This window comes from Carcharhinus amblyrhynchos, unplaced genomic scaffold (assembly GCF_965287045.1).
Source record: "Carcharhinus amblyrhynchos unplaced genomic scaffold, sCarAmb.v2.hapA scaffold_37, whole genome shotgun sequence".
Taxonomy (NCBI): domain Eukaryota; kingdom Metazoa; phylum Chordata; class Chondrichthyes; order Carcharhiniformes; family Carcharhinidae; genus Carcharhinus; species Carcharhinus amblyrhynchos.
Window position 1 is genome coordinate 5411457 of NW_027649778.1, and position 21153 is coordinate 5432609.

Sequence of the window (21153 nt, forward strand, 5' to 3'; positions counted from 1 at the left end):
ACTGCAGACTCGATGGGCCGAATGGCCGCCTCCTGTACTGTAGGGATTCAATGCAGATGACCTGATCATTGTCACATCAATATTTGTGGGATCTTGCTGTGCGCAAAAGAGTTGCCACATTTCCTAGAACAGTGAATATGCTTTATTGCTTTCAAAGTGCTCAGGAATGTGTAAAGATCATTAAAGTTTAAAAAATGTATTTATTAGTAGCAAGTAAGTTTACATTAACACTGCAATGAAATTACTGTGAAATTCCTTTAGTTGCCACACTCCGGCGCCTGTTTGGGTACACTGAGGGAGAATTTAGCATGGCCAATGCACCCTAAGCAGCACATCTTTTGGACTGTGGGAGGAAACTGGAGCACCCGGAGGAAACCCACGCAGACAAGGTGAGAACGTGCAGACTCCGCACAGACAGTGACCCAGGCCGGGAATTGAACCCGGGACGCTGGCGCTGTGAGGCAGCAGTGCTAACCACTGTGCCATGGACCTGTGTCCAATTGATCAGTTGTGAAGTGGCTTGCAATGCTTTACGAAATTACAGGGGGCTATATGAACACAAATCAATGATCCCCGTTAAAGATCATATACATCTCGCCCTTACCCGCTTCTCCATCACAAGATCTGATCATTACAAGTGAACGTTTTGCCTAACTCACTGGTGTAGTGTGTAAATGGGTCACACAGACGAGATGGTCCCTAGCTCATTACCAATCGGGGGCCAGGGAAACAATTACTCTGATGTGTGAAGCAAGCAACACAAAACAAACAAACAAGCTGATGACTTCTGGCAACTTAATCATTAAAAAGCGAATGTTGTTCCAGAGTAATTTAAATTAATTTTGGCTTTGAAAGCTAGATGTGAAATGTAATTTGTACTTGTGTAATGGTAGGCTAGAACCCTCGATACAGCATTCAGAACGTTACATAATGTAAATGATGAAGACTATTGCTTGAAATTAGGACAGGATAATTGCGTCAGTAAGGCATGAATTTAAATCAGCGATAAGAGGTATCTATGTTATAACAAGAAAAGGTATTACCTCCAATTCCGCTGTGATTTTCTACTGTTTACCATCAGTTTTTTTGCATAGGACATTGGTGACAATTTTTATATTCATTCATGGGACATGGGTGTTGTTGGCCGGGCTGGCATTTATTACCCATCCCTAGTTGCCCTTGGAGGGACAGTTGAGAGTCAACCACATTGCTGTGGCTCTGGAGTCACATGTGGGCCAGACCGGGTAAGGATGGCAGATTTCCTTCCCTAAGGGAACATTAGGGAACCTGATGGGTTTTTCTGACAATGGTTTCATGGTCATCAGTAGATTCTTAATTCCGGATTTTCCTTTAATATTTAATAAATCCCCCCTAACCTGAACATCTTTGGACACTAAGGGACAATTTAGCATGGCCAATGCACCTAACCTGCTCATCTTTGGGCTGACGAATGACAAACGGAGTTTAATCTAGATAAATGCGAGGTGATGCATTTTGGTGGATTGAACCAGGACTCAGTTAATGGTAGGGCGTTGGGGAGAGTTACAGAACAAAGAGATCTCGGAGTATATGTTCATAACATATACTGTGGAGTCACAGGTGGACAGAGTGGTGAAGAAGGCATTCAGCATGCTTGGTTTCATCGGTCAGAACATTGAATACAGGAGTTGGAATGTCTTGTTGAAGTTGTACAAGACATTGGTAAGGCCACACTTGGAATACTGTGTGCAATTCTGGTCACCCTATTATAGAAAGGATATTATTAAATTAGAAAGAGTGCAGAAAAGATTTATTAGGATGCCACTGGGACTTAATGGATTGAGTCATAAGGAGAGGCTGGAGAGACTGGGACTTTTCTTTCTCTGGACCTTATAGAGGTCTATAAAATAATGAGGGGCATGGATCAGCTAGATAGTCAATATCTTTACCCAAAGGTAGGGGAGTCTAGAACTAGAGGGCATAGGTTTAAGGTGAGAGGGGAGAGATACAAAAGGGTCCAGAGGGGCAATTTTTTCACACAGAGTGGTGAGTGTCTGGAACAAGATGCCAGAGGTAGTAGTAGAGGTGGGTACAATCTTATCTTTTAAAAAGCATTTAGATAGTTACATGGGTATGATGGGTATAGAGGGATATGGACCAAATGTGGGCAATTGGGATTATCTTTTTAAAAAAAGGGCAGCATAAGAACATAAGAAATAGGAGCAGGAGTAGGCCATCTAGGCCATCTTATCCAGGGCACAGCCTCAGGATAAGGGGGGGGCGGTTTAGGACGGAGTTGAGGAGGAACTTCTTCACTCAAAGGGTGGTGAATCTCTGGAATTCTCTGCCCGTTGAAGTGGTGGAGGCTGCCTCGCTAAATATTTTTAAGACGCGGGTTGATGGGTTTTTGATAAGCGAGGGGATTAAGGGTTATTGGGAGAGGGCGGGAATGTGGAACTGAGCCACGACAGATCAGCCATGATCTTATTGAATGGCGGGGCAGGCTCGAAGGGCTAGATGGCCTACTCCTGCTCCTATTTCTTATGTTCTTATCTAGCCCCTTGAGCCTGCCCCGCCATTCAATAAGATCATGGCTGATCTGTCGTGGCTCAGTTCCACATTCCCGCCCTCTCCCCATAACCCTTAATCCCCCCGCTTACCAAAAACCCATCAACCCGCGTCTTAAAAATATTTAGCGAGGCGGCCTCCACCACTTCAACGGGCAGAGAATTCCAGAGATTCACCACCCTTTGAGTGAAGAAGTTCCTCCTCAACTCCATCCTAAACCGCCCCCCCTTTATCTTGAGGCTGTGCCCCCTAGTCCTACTGTCTTTTTTGAGTGGGAAGAGTCTCTCCACCTCTATCCTATCCATCCCATTCATCATCTTATACGTCTCAATGAGATCTCCCCTCATTCTTCTAAACTCTAACGAGTACAAGCCCAGTTTATTCAGCCTCTCCTCATAGTTCAACCCCCTCAACTCCGGAATCAGCCTAGTAAACCTCCTCTGCACTCCCTCCAAGGCCAAAATATCCTTGTGTAAGTGCGGCGACCAAAACTGCACACAGTACTCCAGCTGCGGCCTCACCAGTGCCCCATACAGCTGCATCAAAGCATGGACAAGTTGGGCTGAAAGGCCTGTTTCCTTTCTGTAAACCTCTATGACTCTATTAGGGGACAATTTAGCACGGCCAATCCAACTAACCGGCACATCTCTGGATACTAAGGGACAATTTAGCATGGCCAATCCAACTAACCAGCACATCTCTGGATACTAAGGGACAATTTAGCACAGCCAATCCAACTAACCAGCACATCTCTGGATACTAAGGGACAATTTAGCATGGCCAATGCACCTAGCCTGCACATCTTTGGACACTAAGGGATAATTTAGCATAGCCAAGCCACCTAAACCGCATATCTTTGGACATTAGGGGATAATTTAGTAAAGCCAATCGCCCTAACCTGCACATCTTTGGACACTAAGGGACAATTGAGCACAGTCGATGCACACAACCTGCACACTAGGGGGCAATTTAATATGGCTAATCCCCCTAACCTGCATGTCTTTGGACTGCGGGAGGAAACTGGAGCACCCGGAGGAAACCCAGAGGGGAGACGGGGAGAATGTGCAGGCTCCACATAGATAGTCACCGAGACCGGAATCGAATCGGGGTCACTGTGAGGCAGCAATGCTAACCACTGTGCCACCGTGCCATCCTTTTCTGATCTTTATCAAAGCACCTAATTTAAGTAGAGATGGTGGGGTAGATCACTGATTGTTATCATTTCAATAGCTGAAGGGGTTGGGTTGATATTTCAGTCCTGGGGACTATAAATGGGGATTTCGCATTGCCTTTAAAGATCTGTACAATATGCTTCTGCAGACAGATTGACATCACTTCCTCTGCCCTGGCTATTTAAATAAAATCTCACAGTTCGCAGGCGCCTTCAGACCTTCAGCAGAGGAGGAAGGTGCCTTCATTCTCCCCCTTTTCATTCCTTGTCCCTTTTACCTACACGAAGATCATTCCAACCCTCACCCTCCTGGATTTATTTTTACACCAAGACATCCCAAACCCTCCGATCCTCCCCGTCTCCTTAAAAAATAATCCCATTTGCCCTTCAACTCCAAACTCAGCATCTCAGTTCAGGATGATTTTCAAGGGTTTGCTCGCCTGGCTTCTGATCTGTTACCAGGGTGAGTTTATTGGGAAACTAATGTGATTTTAGATTTTTTTTCCCCAATGTCTTTTCAAGCAGCTAATTCCGCCTGTTCAATGCGATGTTGTGATGCAGACTGGGTCTGTGTTGTTTAATATGTAAAAGTTGAGATTTTTTGGGGCGGTTTGTGTGCTTGGGCTGTTCATTTTTAGGGGCAAAGATGCGAGCAGTTTTCACAGGGCGTCAGACCCACTTTCTGAATCCTTCTGAGGCAGAACTGGCTTTCAGCACCTTGGACAGGGACAGAGCAGCGACATTACTCCCGCTGCCCTCTGTCCCCGCTCCATTTCTCCTCTCTCCCCTTCGCCCCCCCCTCCCCTTGCCCCATCCCCCGTCTCTCCCCTCTGTCTCTCCCTCCCCCTATTCTTCGCTCTCCTGTCTCTTTCCGTACCTGCCGCTCTACCTTTCCCTCCATCTCTCCTTCCTTCCTCCATTTGCCTGACTTTCTGTTTCTCTCTCTGTCTCTCCTGATGTGTCCTCTATCCTTCCTCTGAGTCTCTGCCCGGCTCTTAATGTTCTTCTGTCTCTGTCTGACCCCCTTGTCTGTCTCCACATTGTCTCTCTGTCTCTGTCCCACTCTCTATCTGTCTCCCCACCCCCCCCACGTCTGTCCCCACTCTCTCTGTCATCACTATTTTTCTCTCCCACTCTCTCTGCCCCCACTCTCCCGCTCTGTCTGTCTGTCTCTTAATGTTCTTCTGCCTCTGTCTGACCCCCTTGTCTGTCTCCACTTTCTTTCTCTGTCTCTGGCCTACTCTCTATCTGTTCCCCCCCCCATGTCTGTCCCTACTCTCTCTCTCTCTCTCTCTCTCTGTCTGTCATCACTCTTTTTCTCTCCCACTCTCTGTCTGTATCTGTCATCACTCACGTGCTCGCTCTCTTTCTGTCCCCCTCTCTGTCTCTCTGTTGTGTTCCCCCCTCTCTCTCTCTCTCTCTCTCTCTCTGTCTGTCTGTCCCACTCTCTGTTTGTCATCCCCACTCTCTCTCTCTCTATATCTGTCTCCTCTCTCTCTCTCTGTCTGTCTATCCACTCTTTGTCTGCCTGTCCCCTCTCTCTCTCTTCCTCTCTCTCTCTCACTCTGTCTGTGCCTAGTCTTTCTCTCTCCCTTTTTCTTTGTTCTGTCCCCTCTCTCTCTGTCTGTCTGACCCACTCTCTCTCTGCCTCTTTCTCTCTCTCTCTGTGTCCCCACACACACACACACACACACACACACACACTCTCACTCTCTCTCTCTCTCTGTTCCCTCTCTCTCTCTGTCTGTCTATCTGTCCCCTCCCTTTCTCTCTGTACTGTCCCCACTCTTTCTCTCTCTCTCTCTCTCTGTCTCTGTGTCTGTCTGACCCATTCTTTCTCTCTGCCTCTTTCTCTGTGTCTGTCCCCACACACTCACTCTCTGTCCCCACTCTCTCTCTCTATATACCTCTGCCTCTCTGACTTTCCTGGGTAATGGGAGAGAAAATGAAAGAGTGACCTTGTTGTTAAACATACAAAGTATTAACATTTACAATCCTTGGTTAAAGAGAAGATTGATGAAGTAATTGCCTGTGAGATGAATTCCTTTTAAACCCCAAACTCTTTCTTCATTAGGTATCTTTTTTCCGCCAATAATTCCAGCCTGTAATTACAATAACATTCTGATGTTTAGCAGCTTGAGATTGAAGTTAATTTGAAAGTGAGCAGCCTGCTGTGGGTCTGGCCTGACTGCAGCCACAGGCTCAGTGCAGCTTCCCTCAAACATATAGAGTTAACGGAGCAAATGTGCCGGTGAATATCGTGGAGAATGGTTTGGTCCTGTAGAGCTGGAGAGGAGGTGATTCACAGAATCCCTACAGCGCAGAAGGAGGCCATTCGGCCCATCAAGTCTGCACCGATCACAGTCTCACCCAGACCCCATTCCCGCAGCCCCCACATATTTACCCTGCTAATCCCCCTGACACTAAAGGGGCAATTTAGCACGGCTAATCCACCGAACCTGCACATCTTTCAGACTGTGGCAAGAAAGTGGAGCACCCGGAGGAAACCCACACAGACGATGGGTAAGGACGGCAGATTTCCTTCCCTAAAGGAGCATTAGTGAACCAGATGGGTTTTTCCGACAATGGTTTCATGGTCATCAGGAGATTTTTAATTCAAACGATGGGAGAATGTGCAGACTCCACACAGACAGTGACCCAAGCCAGGAATCAAACCCGGGCCCCTGGCACAGTGAGGCAGCAGTGCTAACCACTGTGCCAGCATGCAGATAATCATATTAATATTTAGTCTGAGATATATCCTGATGCAAGCATAGAAATTTGAATTTATATAAGCACCCTTGGACATGCCAAAATTACCAGGGTGTTTCATTGGAGCATTATGAAGCACTGCATGTTGAAATGGTTTAGTGGTATTATCGCTAGGCTATTAATCCAGACGGTTAGCAAATGTTCTGGGGACCTGGGTTCAAATCCCACCACAGCAGATTCTGGAATTTTAATTGAATTAAAAATCTCCTGATGACCATGAAACCATTATCGGAAAAACCCATCTGGTTCACTAATGTCCCTTTAGGGAAGGAAATCTGCCGTCCTTACCCCGGTCTGGCCTACATGTGACTCCAGAGCCACAGCAATGTGGTTGACTCTCAACTGCCCCTCCAAGGGCAACTAGGGATGGGTGATAAATGCTGGCCCAGCCAGTGAGACCCACGTCCTAAGAATGAGTAAAATATGAAATTCTGAGGGGGTTTGAGAGTGCAGTTTTGGTCTCTTTATCTGAGGAAGGATGTCCTCGCTATAGAGGGAGCACAGAGAAGGTTTACCAGGCTGATTCCTGGGATGGCAGGTCTGTCATATCAGGAGACACTAAGTCAGTTAGGATTATATTCACTGGAGTTTAGAAGAGTGAGAGGGGATCTCATAGAAACTTCTAAAATTCTAACAGGGTTAGACAGGGTTAGATTCAGAGAGAATGTTCCCGATGATGGGGAGAGTCCAGAACTAGGGGTGATAGTTTGGGGATAAGGGGTAAACCTTTTAGGACTGAGGTGAGGAGAAATTTCTTCACCCAGAGGGTGGGGAATGTGTGGAATTCACTCCCACAGAAAGTAGTTGAGGCCAAAATGTTGTGTGATTTCAAGAAGAAATTAGATTTCGCTCTTGGGGCTAAAGGGATCGAGGGATATTGGCGGGGGGGGGGGGGGGGGGGGGGGGGGGGCGGGTGGAGGGGGATCAGGATATTGAATTTGATCAGCCAGGATCGAAGTGAATGACAGAGCAGGTTTGAAGGGCCGAATGGCCTCCTCCTACTTCTAGTTTCTGTGACCAAAAGCTTGGTCAAAGAGGTCTCGGGGTCACTGTCTGTGTGGAGTCTGCACGTTCTCCCCATGTCTGCGTGGGTTTCCTCCCACAGTCTGAAAGACATGCTGGTTAGGTGGATTGGCCACGCTAAATTGCTCCTTAGTGTCAGGGGGACTAACAGGGTAAATGCATGGGGTTACATTGTTAGGGCCTGGGTGGGTTTGTGGTTGGTGCAGACTGGATGGGCCAAATGGTCTCCTTCTGTACTGTAGAGATTCTCTGATTCTAGAACATCCCTCCCTGACCTCCTGAACCCACAAACATCACCCCCCTCCAACGCATCCATTCACTGACAAAAACCCACGAGTTTGTTGAAGCCATCCATGCTATACCTGCACGATGACCTGTTCAACTCATCCAGTACCTGCCTTCAGTGCCCCACGTGGAGCATCCTTCCCGAGCAAGATCTACCAGCCAACATCCTTCCACCAGGGAACAGGATAGGTGGGAAGTCACTAACACATTACTTGTGACAATGCCATTGGTTGAAAGGCAGGTTTTCAACAGCCAGAGAGAGGGGTTACCCTTGCTGAATAGGTTCGGGAGTGGCCAGAGCCAACCTCCACCACTGGGGCCTCGATATCAATCCCCTACGCACCTGTGGAGGGACACAAACAATGATGAACATTATTGTGCCATCCCTGCTACAGACTAAGTGATGGACAAATCACCTTAAACTCAGCAAATGAGATTATCACCAACAATTTGCATTCACTAAATAAAAAGTAAATAATGGACCCCTGCTGAGATAATTAGAGGTTGGGAGAAGGGCAGATGAGAAGGTTTCTGCGTGACTGACCTGCTTCCAGTGTTAATCCAGAATTGTTTTATTTATATTCTGATTCATGTTATTTGTCTCCCACAGTGAACTCCCGACCCCTGCCTTCTGAGTTGGATAAAGAAGATGAGGAGGTAAGCTGCGACATCTCCTGGCTTGTTTACTTCCCTTCGCTTCTTAAAATATCTTAGAACGTAGAATCCAGCAGTACAGAAGGAGGCCGTTTGGCCCATTGAGTCTGCACAGACCACAATCCCACCCAGGCCCTATCCTTATAACCCCATGCATTTACCCTAGCCTGTCCCCCTGATACTCGGGGGCAATTTAGCCTGGCCAATCCACCTAAGCTGCACATATTTGGACACTAAGGGGCAATTTAGCATGGCCAATCCACCTAACCCGCACATCTTTTGGAGTGTGGGAGGAAAGAGGGAAAACCTACGCAGACACTGGGAAAATGTACAGACTCTGCACCATCAGTGACCCAAGCTGGGGATCGAACCCAGGTCCCTGGCGCTGTGAGGCAGCAGTTCTAAACACTCTGCCAGCGTGCCGCCCTTCCTTCTAAAACTCAGATGTGACACCTAATCACTTTTAGAGCAACAGCAATTTTCATCTGCATAGCACCTTTTGTCACAGGTAAAACAATCCCAAGGTGCTTCACAGGAGCGTTGTCAAATGAGGGGTCAATGTTGGGACAAGTGGGGTGGGTTTTTAAGGAGGAAAGTAGGACATGGAGTAAGCAGAGCAGGAGCCCATACCAAACTGTGATCCAACCAGAAAGAATGCTTTCTATGGGGCATCTGTAAAAGTTGGTGAGAGTCATAGCGGACATGCCAAATTTCCTTAGCCTCCTGAGAAAGTAGAGGCGTTGGTGGGGCTTTCTTAACTACAGTGTTGGCATGGGGGGAGCCAGAATAGGTCGTTGGGGATCTGAACACGTAAAAACTTGAAGCTTAGTGTCCAAAGATGTGTAGGTGGATTGGCCGTGCTAAATTGCCCCCTTAGTATCAGGGGATTAGCTGGGTAAATCGGTAGGGTTATGGGAATAGAGCCGGGGTGGGATTGTTGTCAGTGCAGACTTGATGGGCTGAATGGCCTTCTGCATTGTGGAGATTCTATGAAAAAATACGGTGCCCCAGAATGCAATTGCTTTGAGCTCAAATAATCATTGTGAACCTGGGATTGGTGGATGTTAGCTTAACAAAGGTATTGAAACAAAGAGGAGGTAAATTGAGATAAAATCAGCCAAGATCTAATTGAACTTGAGGCTTGAAGGGCTGAATGGCCTCCTGGTTCTTGTGTCGTTTAAACAGCTCGGTGTAACTCTGTCTCCCTCTGCAGGTTACCCGGTGTATTGTTGAAGTGATCTCGGATACACTTTCCAAACCATATCCATTACCTGTCAGCAGTGAATGCAATAGGATCCTCAAAGAAGGTCAGACTGCCTCATTCTGCCTGTGTTTCTGCACCTTCACTTTCTCTCCCCTGTTTCTTTTCCTGAATGCAATGGCTCATTTCTTCTGGAATAATGATCCGTTATCACTGCTTCCCCTGTCTGTTTCTCCCTCACTTCCTCCTTGTGTTCTTTGTGGTTCAGCCTCTCCAAATCTCCCTGTTTCTCCGTATCTCTCTCTCTCATTGTCTAACTCTGCCTTTCTCTCTGCATTCTCACACTCTTTCTCTCTCTGACCCTCTCTCTTTTTCCCACCCCCATCTGACCCTCTCACATCTCTCCCTCTCTCTCTCCAATTCTTCTTCTCTCTCTCTCTCTGTCTGTCTGTCTCTCTCTCAATCTTCTTCCTCCACCCCTAGACTATCTCCATCTCTCTCTCTCTCTAACTCTCTGTCACTTCTTCCCAAACCTCCACCTCTCTCTCACCCTCTATCTCTCTCTTTCTCCCTCTCTCTTTGTCCCTTTTTCTCTTTCTGTCTCTCTTTCTCATTCTCCTTCTGTCTTCTTCTCTCTCTCTCTTTCTTGCCAATTCTCTGTCTGCCTTCCCCCATCCCCTGGACTGTCTCTGTCTCTCTCTCTTTCTCTGTCTCTTTTTCTTTCTCTCTACTTCCTCTCTTTCCCTGACTCTGTCTTTCCCCCACCTCCTGGACTGTCTCTGTCTCGCTCTCTCTCTTTCTCTCACTCTGTCTTTCTTTCTCTCTCTCTCTCATTCTCCTTGTGCCACCTTCTTCTCTTCTCTCCGAGTGTTTCCCCACCCCCTCACAACTCCCTGGCCTGTTTCTGTCTCTTTTCCTCTGTCTCGCTTTCCCCTACCTTCCCCCACCTAGGACTTTTTCCCTCTCTCTGTCTCTCTCTGTCTCTCTCTGTCTCTCTCTGTCTCTCTCTGTCTCTCTCTGTCTCTCTCTGTCTCTCTCTGTCTCTCTCTGTCTCTCTCTGTCTCTCTCTGTCTCTCTCTGTCTCTCTCTGTCTCTCTCACCCTTCCTCTCAACCTCTCGGAGGTGACTAGGGGATTTTTGCGGTAACTTCATTTCAGTGTTAATGTAAGCCTACTTTGTAACGCCAGTAATCTCTCTGACTCTCTATCTGTAAGAAGTCTCACAACACCAGGTTAAAGTCCAACAGGTTTATTTGGAATCACGAGCTTTTGGAGCGCTGCTCCTTCACCGGGTGAGTGGAGAGTTGGGTTCACAAACACGGCATATACAGACAGAGACAATTCCAAGTTAATGGTTGGAATGCGAGTCTTTACAGCTGATCAATTCTTTACAGGTACAGATAGTGTGAGTGGAGAGAGGTATAATCACAGGTTAAAGAGGCGTGAATTGTCTCCAGCCTGGACAGTTAGTAGGATTTTGCAAGCCCAGGCCAAATGGTGGGGGTTACAGGTAGTTACCCAACTTGGGTTCATGTCACACTATTTGCAACCCTCACCATCCTTCCTGGGTTTGCAAAATCCGTAATCATTCTTCACACTCTAATCTGTAATTATCTTGCAATTGTGTCTCTGTCTATATATACTGGCGGCATGGTAGCACAGTGAGTTAGCACTGCTGCTTCACAGCTCCAGGGTCCTGGGTTCGATTCCTGGCTCAGGTCACTGTCCGTGTGGAGTTTGCACATTTTCCTCATGTCTGCATGGGTTTCCTCCGGTTTCCTCCCACAGTCCAAAGATGTGCAGGTTAGGTTGATTGGCCATGCTAAGAAATTGCCCCTTAGTATCCAGGGATGTGTAGGTTAGAGGGATTAGTGAGTATATAAAAAAAATGTAGGGATATGGGGGTAGGGCCTGGGTGGGATTGTGTTAGGTGCAGACTTGATGGGCTGAAGGGCCTCTCCCTGCACTGTAGGGTTCTACGATGCCGTGTTTGTGAACCTACCTGATGAAGGAGCGGTGCTCCGAAAGCTCGTGATTCAAAATTTTATTTATTAATCACAAGTAAGGCTTACATTAACACTGCAATGAAGTTACTGTGAAATTCCCCTGGGCACCTCTTTGGGTCAATGCGCCTAACCCTAATAGACCTGTTGGACTTTAACTCGGTGTTGTGAGACTTCTTACTGTGCCCACCCTAGTCCAATGCCTCTTTCTATCTGTAATCGCTCTGTTTCTCGTTAAATTCTGAATTAACTGCATTTTTTTATAACCTTCCCGCTCCATCTCACCCTTGTTTGCGTGTGTCCCTGGGGTGTGAACTCGCTCACACTAACTCTGTTCCTTTCTTTTCCATGGTAGACAAAAGGGTCCTAGCTATGGTGCGTCACCAGAATCTCCTCAAGGAGTTGGAAGAACTGACACATCACGGTACAGTACCCTCAATAATTACACACTTTGTAAACTAAAGATTAAAAAAATCGGCTTGGGTTAAAAATTTCAGTGTCAATTTAATAACCACTAACTATTTAATCATTACTTGCAGATCTCGCGATCAGTTCAAAGATGAAGAGATGTGATAGATAAAGTGTTAAAGAAGTAAAGATATCACTTCCTCAGCCATAGCCTCGAGGCGGGTGTTAATTTTGAGACAGAAGGTTGTGGCGTAAGCACAAAACTCCAGGTTGTTGCACCCAGTGCAGTACCGAGGGAGTGCAGCAGTGTTGGGGGTGCCATCGTTCAGATAAGATGTTAACCCAAGGGTGGTACAGTGGGTTAGTGCTGCCGTCTCACAGTGCCAGGGACCCAGGTTCGATTCCAGCCTCAGGTGACCGTCTGTGTGGAATCTGCACATTCTCCCTGTGTCTGCATGGGTTTCATCCGGGTGATCCGGTTTCCTCCCACGCTCAAAATGTGTAGAATGGGTTGATTGGCCGTGCTACGTTGCCTCTTATTGGGTTAGACAGGGTAGATTCAGAAAGAATGTTCCTGATGGTGGGGGGATTCCAGAACTAGGGGTCAGAGTTTGAGGGTAAGGGGGTAAACCTTTTAGGACTGAGTGGAGGAGAAATTTCTTCACCCAGAGGGTGGTGAATGTGTGGAATTCACTCCCACAGAAAGTAGCTGGGGCCAAAATGTTGATTTCAGGAAGAAATTAGATTTTGCTCTTGGGGCTAAAGGGGTGAAAGGATATGGAGGGATTGGGGGGGGGGATCAGGATATTAAATTTGATGATCAGCTCTGATCAGAATGAATGGCGGAGCAGCTGGAAGGGCTGAATGGCCTCCTCCTGCTTCTCGTTTCCATGTTTCCCTGTAATGATGACCATGAAACCATTGTCGGAAAATCCCATCTAATTCACTAATGTCCTTTTAGGGAAGGAAATCTGCCGTCCTTACCCGGTCTGGCCTACATGTGACTCCAGAGCCACAGCAATGTGGTTGACTCTCAACTGCCCGCTGAAATGGCCGTGGGAGACACTTATTTCAAGGGCAATTTAGGGTTGGGCAACCAGAGGTGTCCACAATCCATAAAAAGTTTTTTAAAAGTTTATTTATTAGTGTCACAAGTAGGCCTACATTAACACTGCAATGAAGTTACTGTGAAAATCCCCTAGTCGCCACAGTCCGGCGCCTGTCTGGGTACAATGAGGGAGAATTTAGCAGGGCCAATGCACCCTAACCAGCACGCCTTTCGGACTGTGGGAGGAAACCGGAGCACCCGGAGGAAACCCACGCAGACACGGGGAGGATGTGCAAACTTCACACAGACAGTGACCCAAGCCAGGAATCGAACCCAGGTCCCTGGCGCTGTGAGGCAGCAGTGCTAACCCACTGTGCCACCGGAAATGAAAAAAAAAATCTCTTTCAGTTTGTCTAAGATAAAGTGATCTAGAACTAACCATAAGCAATACAGATCTGTTCAGTTTGTTGAATGTTCTTCAATATCCTTCTTTTTCTCCGATCACAGAGGAGAGCATGGCCAAGAAAAGCAACAAAAGATGGAATTACCCAGCAGAAGAAAGCATTGCATGGAATGAAGAGGAGAGTGTGGAGAAGAAACACCTTCTGGACAAGAAGGGAGCAAGTGCTGAGAGGAGGAATGATGCTAATCGCCGTGGTGATGCCAAGAAGGACGTCGCTTTAAAGAGAGAGGAAGACATGGAGGAATATGAGGAAAGTGAAGAAGAAAACCAGGAGGAGCAGCACAATAGTATCGTCATGCACAGCGAAGATGACACCAAGACAGTCGTGCACGAAAGTGAGGAAGAGCTCAGTGAAGAAGATAAGGGAAGTCTCGAGGGAAAGCACAGAGGATCGTCTGAAGAGGAGGATCGGCTATCCAACCAAGACGAACAGGAGGACCATGATGTCCTCAAGATGATTAGGAAGATTGCCAGGGAGGAGCTGGAAGGCGAGGAAGACAAGCGAGCCGATGAGAAGAAGCGTCACAGCTCCGAAGAGGATGAATTTGAGAAGAGGACTGAGGCAGCGCGCAGCAACGTGAAGAAACGCGTGGAAGAAAATGCCAGCGACGAAGAAACGGACCAGTTTGAAGTGGAGGAAAATGAAGTCAAGGCCTTCGAATCCAAGACTGCGCAGCACCAGACGGGTGACACACGCTCCCTTGAGAAGAAATCGCAGGGTGATAAGAGACACAATTTCCTGGAAGAAGACATGAAGAGTCGGGACAACAACCTTGAGTCCCAAGAGAAGAAGCACCGTGATATTGAAGATAGTGAGGAGGAGGAGGAAGAAAGGAAACTGAAATACGAGGTCAGTATATAATTTATTTCTTGTGTTTCTCCTGAATGTGGCTGCGAATGCCATTGTTCCTGTTTCTGCGATGATATTCTTCATTCCTCGTACAGAAAGCAGGCTCCTTCAAGTAACAAGAGTTGGGAAATCATGTGGTAGCTAAATAAAACCTTTAGCTACATTTGGAGTATGGTGTGCAGTTCTGGTCACCACGCTATCAGAAGGATGTGGAAGCTTTGGAGAGAGTGCAAAGCATATTCGCATGGATGTTGCCTGGTCTCGAGGCTGTTGGCTACGAGGAGAGGTTGAATACACTAGGATTGTTTTCACTGGAAGACAGAGGCTGAGGGGAGACCAGTTAGAGGTCTACAAAGTTATGAGAGGCACAGACAGGATGGGATAGTCGGAGGCTTTTCTCCCAGGGTGGAAGTGTCAATTACAAGGGAGGGGGGGGCACAGGTTCAAGGTGAGAAGGGGGCAAGTTTAAGGGAGATGTGCAAGATGAGCTTTTCGTGCAGAGAATGGTGGGCAGCACAGTGGGTTAGCACTGCTGCCTCACAGCACCAGGGACCCAGGTTCGATTCCCAGCTTTGTCTGTGTGGAGTCTGCATGTTCTCCCTGTGTCTGCGTGGATTTCCTCCGGGTGCTCTGGTTTCCTTCCACAGTCCGAAAGTGCTGGTCAGGGTGCATTGGCCGTGCTAAATTCTCCCTCAGTGTGACCCGAACAGGCGCCAGAGTGTGGCGACTAGGGGATTTTCACAGTAACTTCTGAAATTATAGATACTGTTGTAAGCTAGGGAGACAGTTGACTTAAAAACCCTTTTCGAAGAGGATCGGAGGGGAGGGTTCTCCTTGCCCCATTTACCCCTCTCCTTTCTCCCCCTCATCTCATCCCCTGGCCAATATCTATACCTCAATCAAGGTCAAAGCTAACCATCTGGTCATCATCACATTACTGTTTGTTTTAAAGTTTATTTATTAGTCACATTAACATTGCAATGAAGTTACTGTGAAAATCCCCTAGTCGTCACACCCCGGCGCCTGTTTGGGTTACACTGAGGGAGAATTTAGCACGGCCAATGCACCCTAACCAGCACGTATTTCAGACTGTAGGAGGAGGAAACTCACACAGACATAGGACAGAATGTGCAGACTCCACACAGTCACCCAAGGCAGGACTTGAGCCCGGTTCCCCCGGGATCTTGCTGTGAGTCAGTGTGCCCCTTTGTGGGATCTTGCTGTGCGCAAAACAGCCGCCACTTTTCCCACGTTGCGGCAGTGGCGACACTTCAAAGAGTGCTCTGTCGATAAAGCGCTGTGCAATGGGTTGTAGTAAACACAAGACCCCGTTCTTGACTCTGTAGAGTTGGCCTTGTGTTGATACCTGCTTACTTTTCCCAAATTTCCTCCCCAGGAACACAAGCTAAAGAACCTGATGGAGATCGAGAAGGAACTGAAGAAAGTTGCTGAGAAGCTGAGGGAGATCCGAAGAGGCTAAAAAGTTCCACCAGAGTTCGGCTCCTTTGCATTATTAATCATGTGTTCGAACTATCCACCTTCTCTCCTCTGTTTTGCAGGCTATGTACTGTTATAGTGCAAGCTTTAAGCTGTATGGACAGGGTGCAGTAGTGCATGGTGCAGTAATGCAACCTTTGCTCTTTTCTCACAATTGGCAATGTCACCCATTCTAGGAAAGGTGTCGGAATTTGGCGGGGGGGGAAATAAAAAGCCATTAACTTCCCATCCATTCAAGGTGGGGCTTAACGGGAGAATTACTCTTGGGAAATCAGGATGAAGGTCCCACCTATTGCCCCATCTGAGGGACAAAAAGGCTCAGTAAGACCCAACCAAGGGTCATCTAGACTCAACGTTCTTTCTCCACAGTCCTGTTGAAATTTTCTTTTGAGTTCCAGCATCTTTTAGATTCATTGGACTGAGTATTGGTTCGAAAGTGGTTGTCTTGTGAAGAAAGATTGGACTACGTCCTCAGGGAAAATGAGAAGGTCTAACACAGATGCGAAATATCCAGTAAGTGGCAGAACCCTTAAGAGTATTGATTGGCAGAGGGATCTGGGTGTACAGGTACACAGGTCACTGGAAGTGGCAATGCAGGTGGAGAAGGTCGTCACGAAGGCATACGGCACGCTTGCCTTCATTGACTGAATTTAAAAATTGGCAAGTCATGTTGCAGCTTTATAGAACCTTAGGTCGCACTTGGAGTATAGAGTTCAATTCTGGTCGCCACACTACCAGAAAGATGTGGGAGCTTTGGAGAGGGTACAGAAAAGATTTACCAGGATGTTGCCTGGTATGGAGGGCATTAGCTATGAGGAGAGGTTGGAAAATCTTGATTTATTCTCACTGGAATGACAGAGGTTGAGGGGCAGCCTGATAGAAATCTGTAAGATTATGAGGGGCGTGGACAGAGTGGATAGTCAGAAGCTTTTTCCCAGGGTGGAAGAGTCAATTACTAGGGAGGTACAGGTTTAAGGTGCGAGGGGCAAGGTTTAAAGGAGATGTACGAGGTAAGTTTTTTTTTACACAGAGGGTGGTGGAACTCAGAGGGAGGTAATGAAAGTGAATACGTTAGTGACTTCTAAGAGGCATCTGGACAAGTACGTGAATATGACGGGAATGGAGGGATATGGTCCCCGGAAGGGGAGAGGGTTTTAGTTCAGTTTGACGACATGGTTGGGGTAGGCTTGGAGGGCCAAAGGGCCTGTTCCTGTGCTGTAATTTTCTATGATCTTTGAGAGGTGATTCCATCAAAACAGATGAGGTTCTGAGAGGGTTGGACAGGATTGACGGTGAGGGAGTGGTTAGAGGGACTGTGATTCGGGTAAGCGGGTGGACATTTTAGAATGGACAGGGAGAGAACTCTCTTCACTTGGAGACAGTTCTGAAGCCTTGGCCTGCTCTTCCCCAGGAATCCATGGGTGCTGAGTCTATTTAAGACTGATAGAGGCAGATTTTTGGGATTTGAAGGGGGAAGTGAGCTAAGATTAGCCATAATATTATTGAACGATGGAACAGAGATGAGGGGCCGAATGGCCTCCTCCTGTTTACCATCACGGTGTGACTGTGCATCACTAAATAGTGATGGCTTCTTTAGCCTCTTTTTGACAACCCTCTTTAACCAGTGTCATCTGATTACCAAACCCTTCAGCCCAGTTTCCCCTCATTTACTGAGGGGATTACACTTAAACAGGGCAAACTCCACCAGAATACCCTCTTAAATATCATGATAAGGGGGAGTAGGTTAATGGGGCAAGTCACACAGTTTAGCCCATTGACATTAGAGCCTCAATCCACATGAGTGATGGTGGCATAACGGTTGGCATTACTTCCTCACAGTGCCAGCGACCCAGGTTCAATTCTGGCCTCGGGTAACCGTGCGCAATCTGAACGTCCTTTCTGTGTCTGCGGGGGTTTCCTCCGGGTACTCCGATTCCCTGCCACATTCCAAGGATGTGCAGGTTAGGTGGACTGGCCATGCTAAATTACCCCTTGGTGTCCAAAGAAGTGTAGGTTAGGTAGATTGGCCATTCTAAATTGCCCCTTAGTATCCAAAGCTGTGTAGGCTAGATGACTTCACATCCTAAATTGCCCCCTAGTGTCCAAAGATGTGTAGGTTAGGTAGATTGGCCATGCTAAATTGCCCCTAGTTGGATTGGCCGTGCTAAATTGCCCCTTAGTGTCCAAAGATGTATAGGCTACCTGGATTAGCTATGCTAAATGTGTGGGGTTATTGGAAGGGGGGGGGGTTTGAGTCTTGGTAAGATGGGCTTCTTTTGGAAAGTTGATGTGGGTCGAATGGCCTCTCTCTGCACTGTAGGGATTCAATGAAATAGGATCTTCAAAGGGATGTTACCTTGGCAACAACAAAATGAGCTTCTAAATAAGAAAGACCAAAGGTAACGCTCGATAAAACCCCAAATTGTATCAATTATCTGATGTAGGCAAGGATTGATTGGTCATTCTTGGAGGGGTCAAAGTTGCAGTGGGAGAGTGTTGGAAATTGAATGTTCATCTTCTGGCCCAGGGGGCGATGGGGTTCCTCACTGTAGGAAGGGTAGTGATGCTTTTAAGAAAGATTTTCTCACAGCTGGGCTACCTTATTGCAAGTGAAAATACAAAGAAAGAATTGAAAATTAGGGCATTTCTCATTGCAAAGAAGCTGATGGAAAAAGAATTGAATTGTAAAGCACAGTTGTATGTTTGAGATGATCTCTGGTCACCCTGCACTTTGAGTAGACTCCAAATTACAAATCTCCTCCATCACGGAAAACACGGTTCAATAGACGGATGAAAATCGCCCCTCTGCACACTCTGAGAGTGAAAATCATTCTGACCCATAAGACATAGGAGCAGAATTAGGCCACTCGGCCCATCGAGTCTGCTCTGCCATTCAATCATGGCTGATATTTTTCTCACCCCCATTCTCCTGCCTTTTCCCCATAACCCCTGATCCCCTTATTGATCAAGAACCTATCTATCTCTGTCTTAATGACCCGGCCTCCACAGCCTTCTGCGGCAAACAGTTCCACAGATTCCCCACTCTCTGGCTGAAGAAATTCCTCCTCATCTCTGTTTTAAAGGATCGTCCCTTTAGCCTGAGGTTGTGCCCCTCTGGTTCTAGTTTTTCCGACTAGTGGAAACATCCTTTCCATGTCCACTCTATCCAGGCCTTGCAGTAAGTTTCAGTAAGATTCCACCCCACCCAACCATCCTTCTAAAGTGAATACAGACCCTGTGACCCTAAAGCACTTGTGAGTATTTTTTGGGGCCCCTTCTCACACGGGGAGTTGACCTATTTTTCAAAAAAACAGGAAAATCTCAGCAGGTCTGACAGCATCTGTGGAGAGAGAGAATAGAGCCAACGATTCGAGGTTGGGCTTCCAGCTCTGATGAAGGGACATCTAGACTTGAAACGTTGGCTCTATTCTCTCTCCGCTGAGTTTCTCCAGCGTTTTGTGTTCTTGTTTCAGATTCCAGCACCCGCAGTGTTTTGCCTTTGACTTTTTATCAACGTGGGAGATGTCACGTGAACCACTCTGAGGCCAAATTCGATAGACCGACAACTAAGCAGTCAGTCACACTCTGAGTCCAGGACACCTTCAATATTTCAGGTTTCTCTTGTAATCCACACGTGCTTCGGTCTGCCTTGTTGTCCAACGAGGGGCATACACGCGATGGGTTGTACGAGGGCTGCTCTTGGTTGTTTCGAGAGTAGCCTAGTACTTCACGTCATTAGTGTACACTTAAACTGGACCAGATGCTGGGCAACACGACAGCTCAGTGACTATCACTGTTTGCTGTGCAGACACATGGATTTGGGCTGGTGTCTGTGGGAGTTTGCGCATTCTCCCCGTGCTTGCGTGGGTTTTCTCCGGGTGCTCCGGTTTCCTCCCACACCCCAAAGCTGTGCTCTTAGGCTGATTGGTGTAACAAATTGAGGGAAACTAATTTAGGGACAATGTGGAATGCCATAAGCATAGACAAGGGTCATGGGTGGAGGGGGGGGGGATTCATAATGTTAAAATGGCGGCGTGGGCTCGTTGGGCCTGTTCCCGGGCTGTGTTGTTCTTTATATTGACTGAGTTACTGGGGAGCTAAGTGAAAAACCTGCCTTTCGTTGGTGTGAGGGATATTTAGGGCAGTGGCCTCGTGGTATTGTCACTAGACAATGAATCCAAAAACTCAGCTAATGTTCTCTAGGACCCAAGTTCAAATCCTGCCACAGCAGATGGTGGAAACTAAATTAATTTTAAAAATCTGGAATTAATAATCTACTGATGTGGAGATGCCGGCACTGGATTGGGGTGGGCATCGTAAGTAGTTTCACAACACCAGGTTAAAGTCCAACAGGTTTATTTGGAATCACGAGCTTTCGGAGCGCTGCTCCTTCATCAGATGAGTGGAGGTTAGTGTTTGGCACAAGGACAACTATGAAATTTCCTTTGATGACTACAGCAGTCAGTCACACCCTGACCCAGAGACCTTAGTCATGGAACTAACCCCCGACTCACCTGATGAAGGAGAGTGCTCCAAAAGCTCATGATTCCAAATAAACCTGTTGGGCATTAACCTGGTTGTTGTGAGGCTTCTTACAACGACCATGAAACCATTGTTGGAAAAAACCCCGTTGGTTCACTAATGCCTCTTTAGGGAAGGCAATCTGCCGTCCTTACCCCGGTCTGGCCTACATGTGACTCCAGAGCCACAGCAATGTGGTTAACTCTCAATAGCCCTCCAAGGGCAACTAGGGATGGGCAATAAATGCTGGCCAGCCAGCGATCCCTATGTGCCAGGAATGAATTTTATAAATGTGATAGGGCTTGTGAATCTGCCATTAACGTGCAGGGTTATGACAGAGGAGCAAAATTAGGCCACTCGGCCCATCGAGTCTGCTCTGCCTTTCAATCGTGCCATTCTCTATCCAACATTGGACTGGGGAGAAGGAGGGGGGGGAGAAAAGGGGGGGGGGAGAAGGAGGGGGGGGAGAAGGAGGGGGGGAGAAGGTGGGAGAAGTGGCCTCCATCCTAGAATTGCCCATGAAAGCTAATAAGGCCCCACCATCGCTGAGTAATACTGTGTACAGTATTGGTTCTCCTACTGAAGGAAGCATTGGAAACAGTTCAGGGAAAGTTCATTAGGCCAAGGCCAAGCCTCCCAAAGGCACCCAAATTTCACTACATGGGTGACATTGCCACTGTCTGACTGTTAAATTAATCTTCTCTTTCCTGA

The 21153-nt window shown here is 47.3% G+C and overlaps 1 protein-coding gene across 1 annotated transcript; it reads left to right on the forward strand.

Annotated features, from left to right (window-relative positions):
* The first annotated feature begins 3921 nt into the window (after positions 1–3921).
* On the forward strand, positions 3922–19855 carry LOC145362252 (uncharacterized). The gene is made up of 6 exons (XM_080218327.1): positions 3922–4181; positions 8409–8455; positions 9666–9759; positions 12011–12079; positions 13619–14424; positions 15821–19855. The coding sequence occupies exons 1-6, from the start codon at positions 4136–4138 to the stop codon at positions 15902–15904; spliced, it is 1146 nt and encodes a 381-aa protein (XP_080074453.1). The 5' UTR covers positions 3922–4135; the 3' UTR covers positions 15905–19855.
* Positions 19856–21153: the final 1298 nt, after the last annotated feature.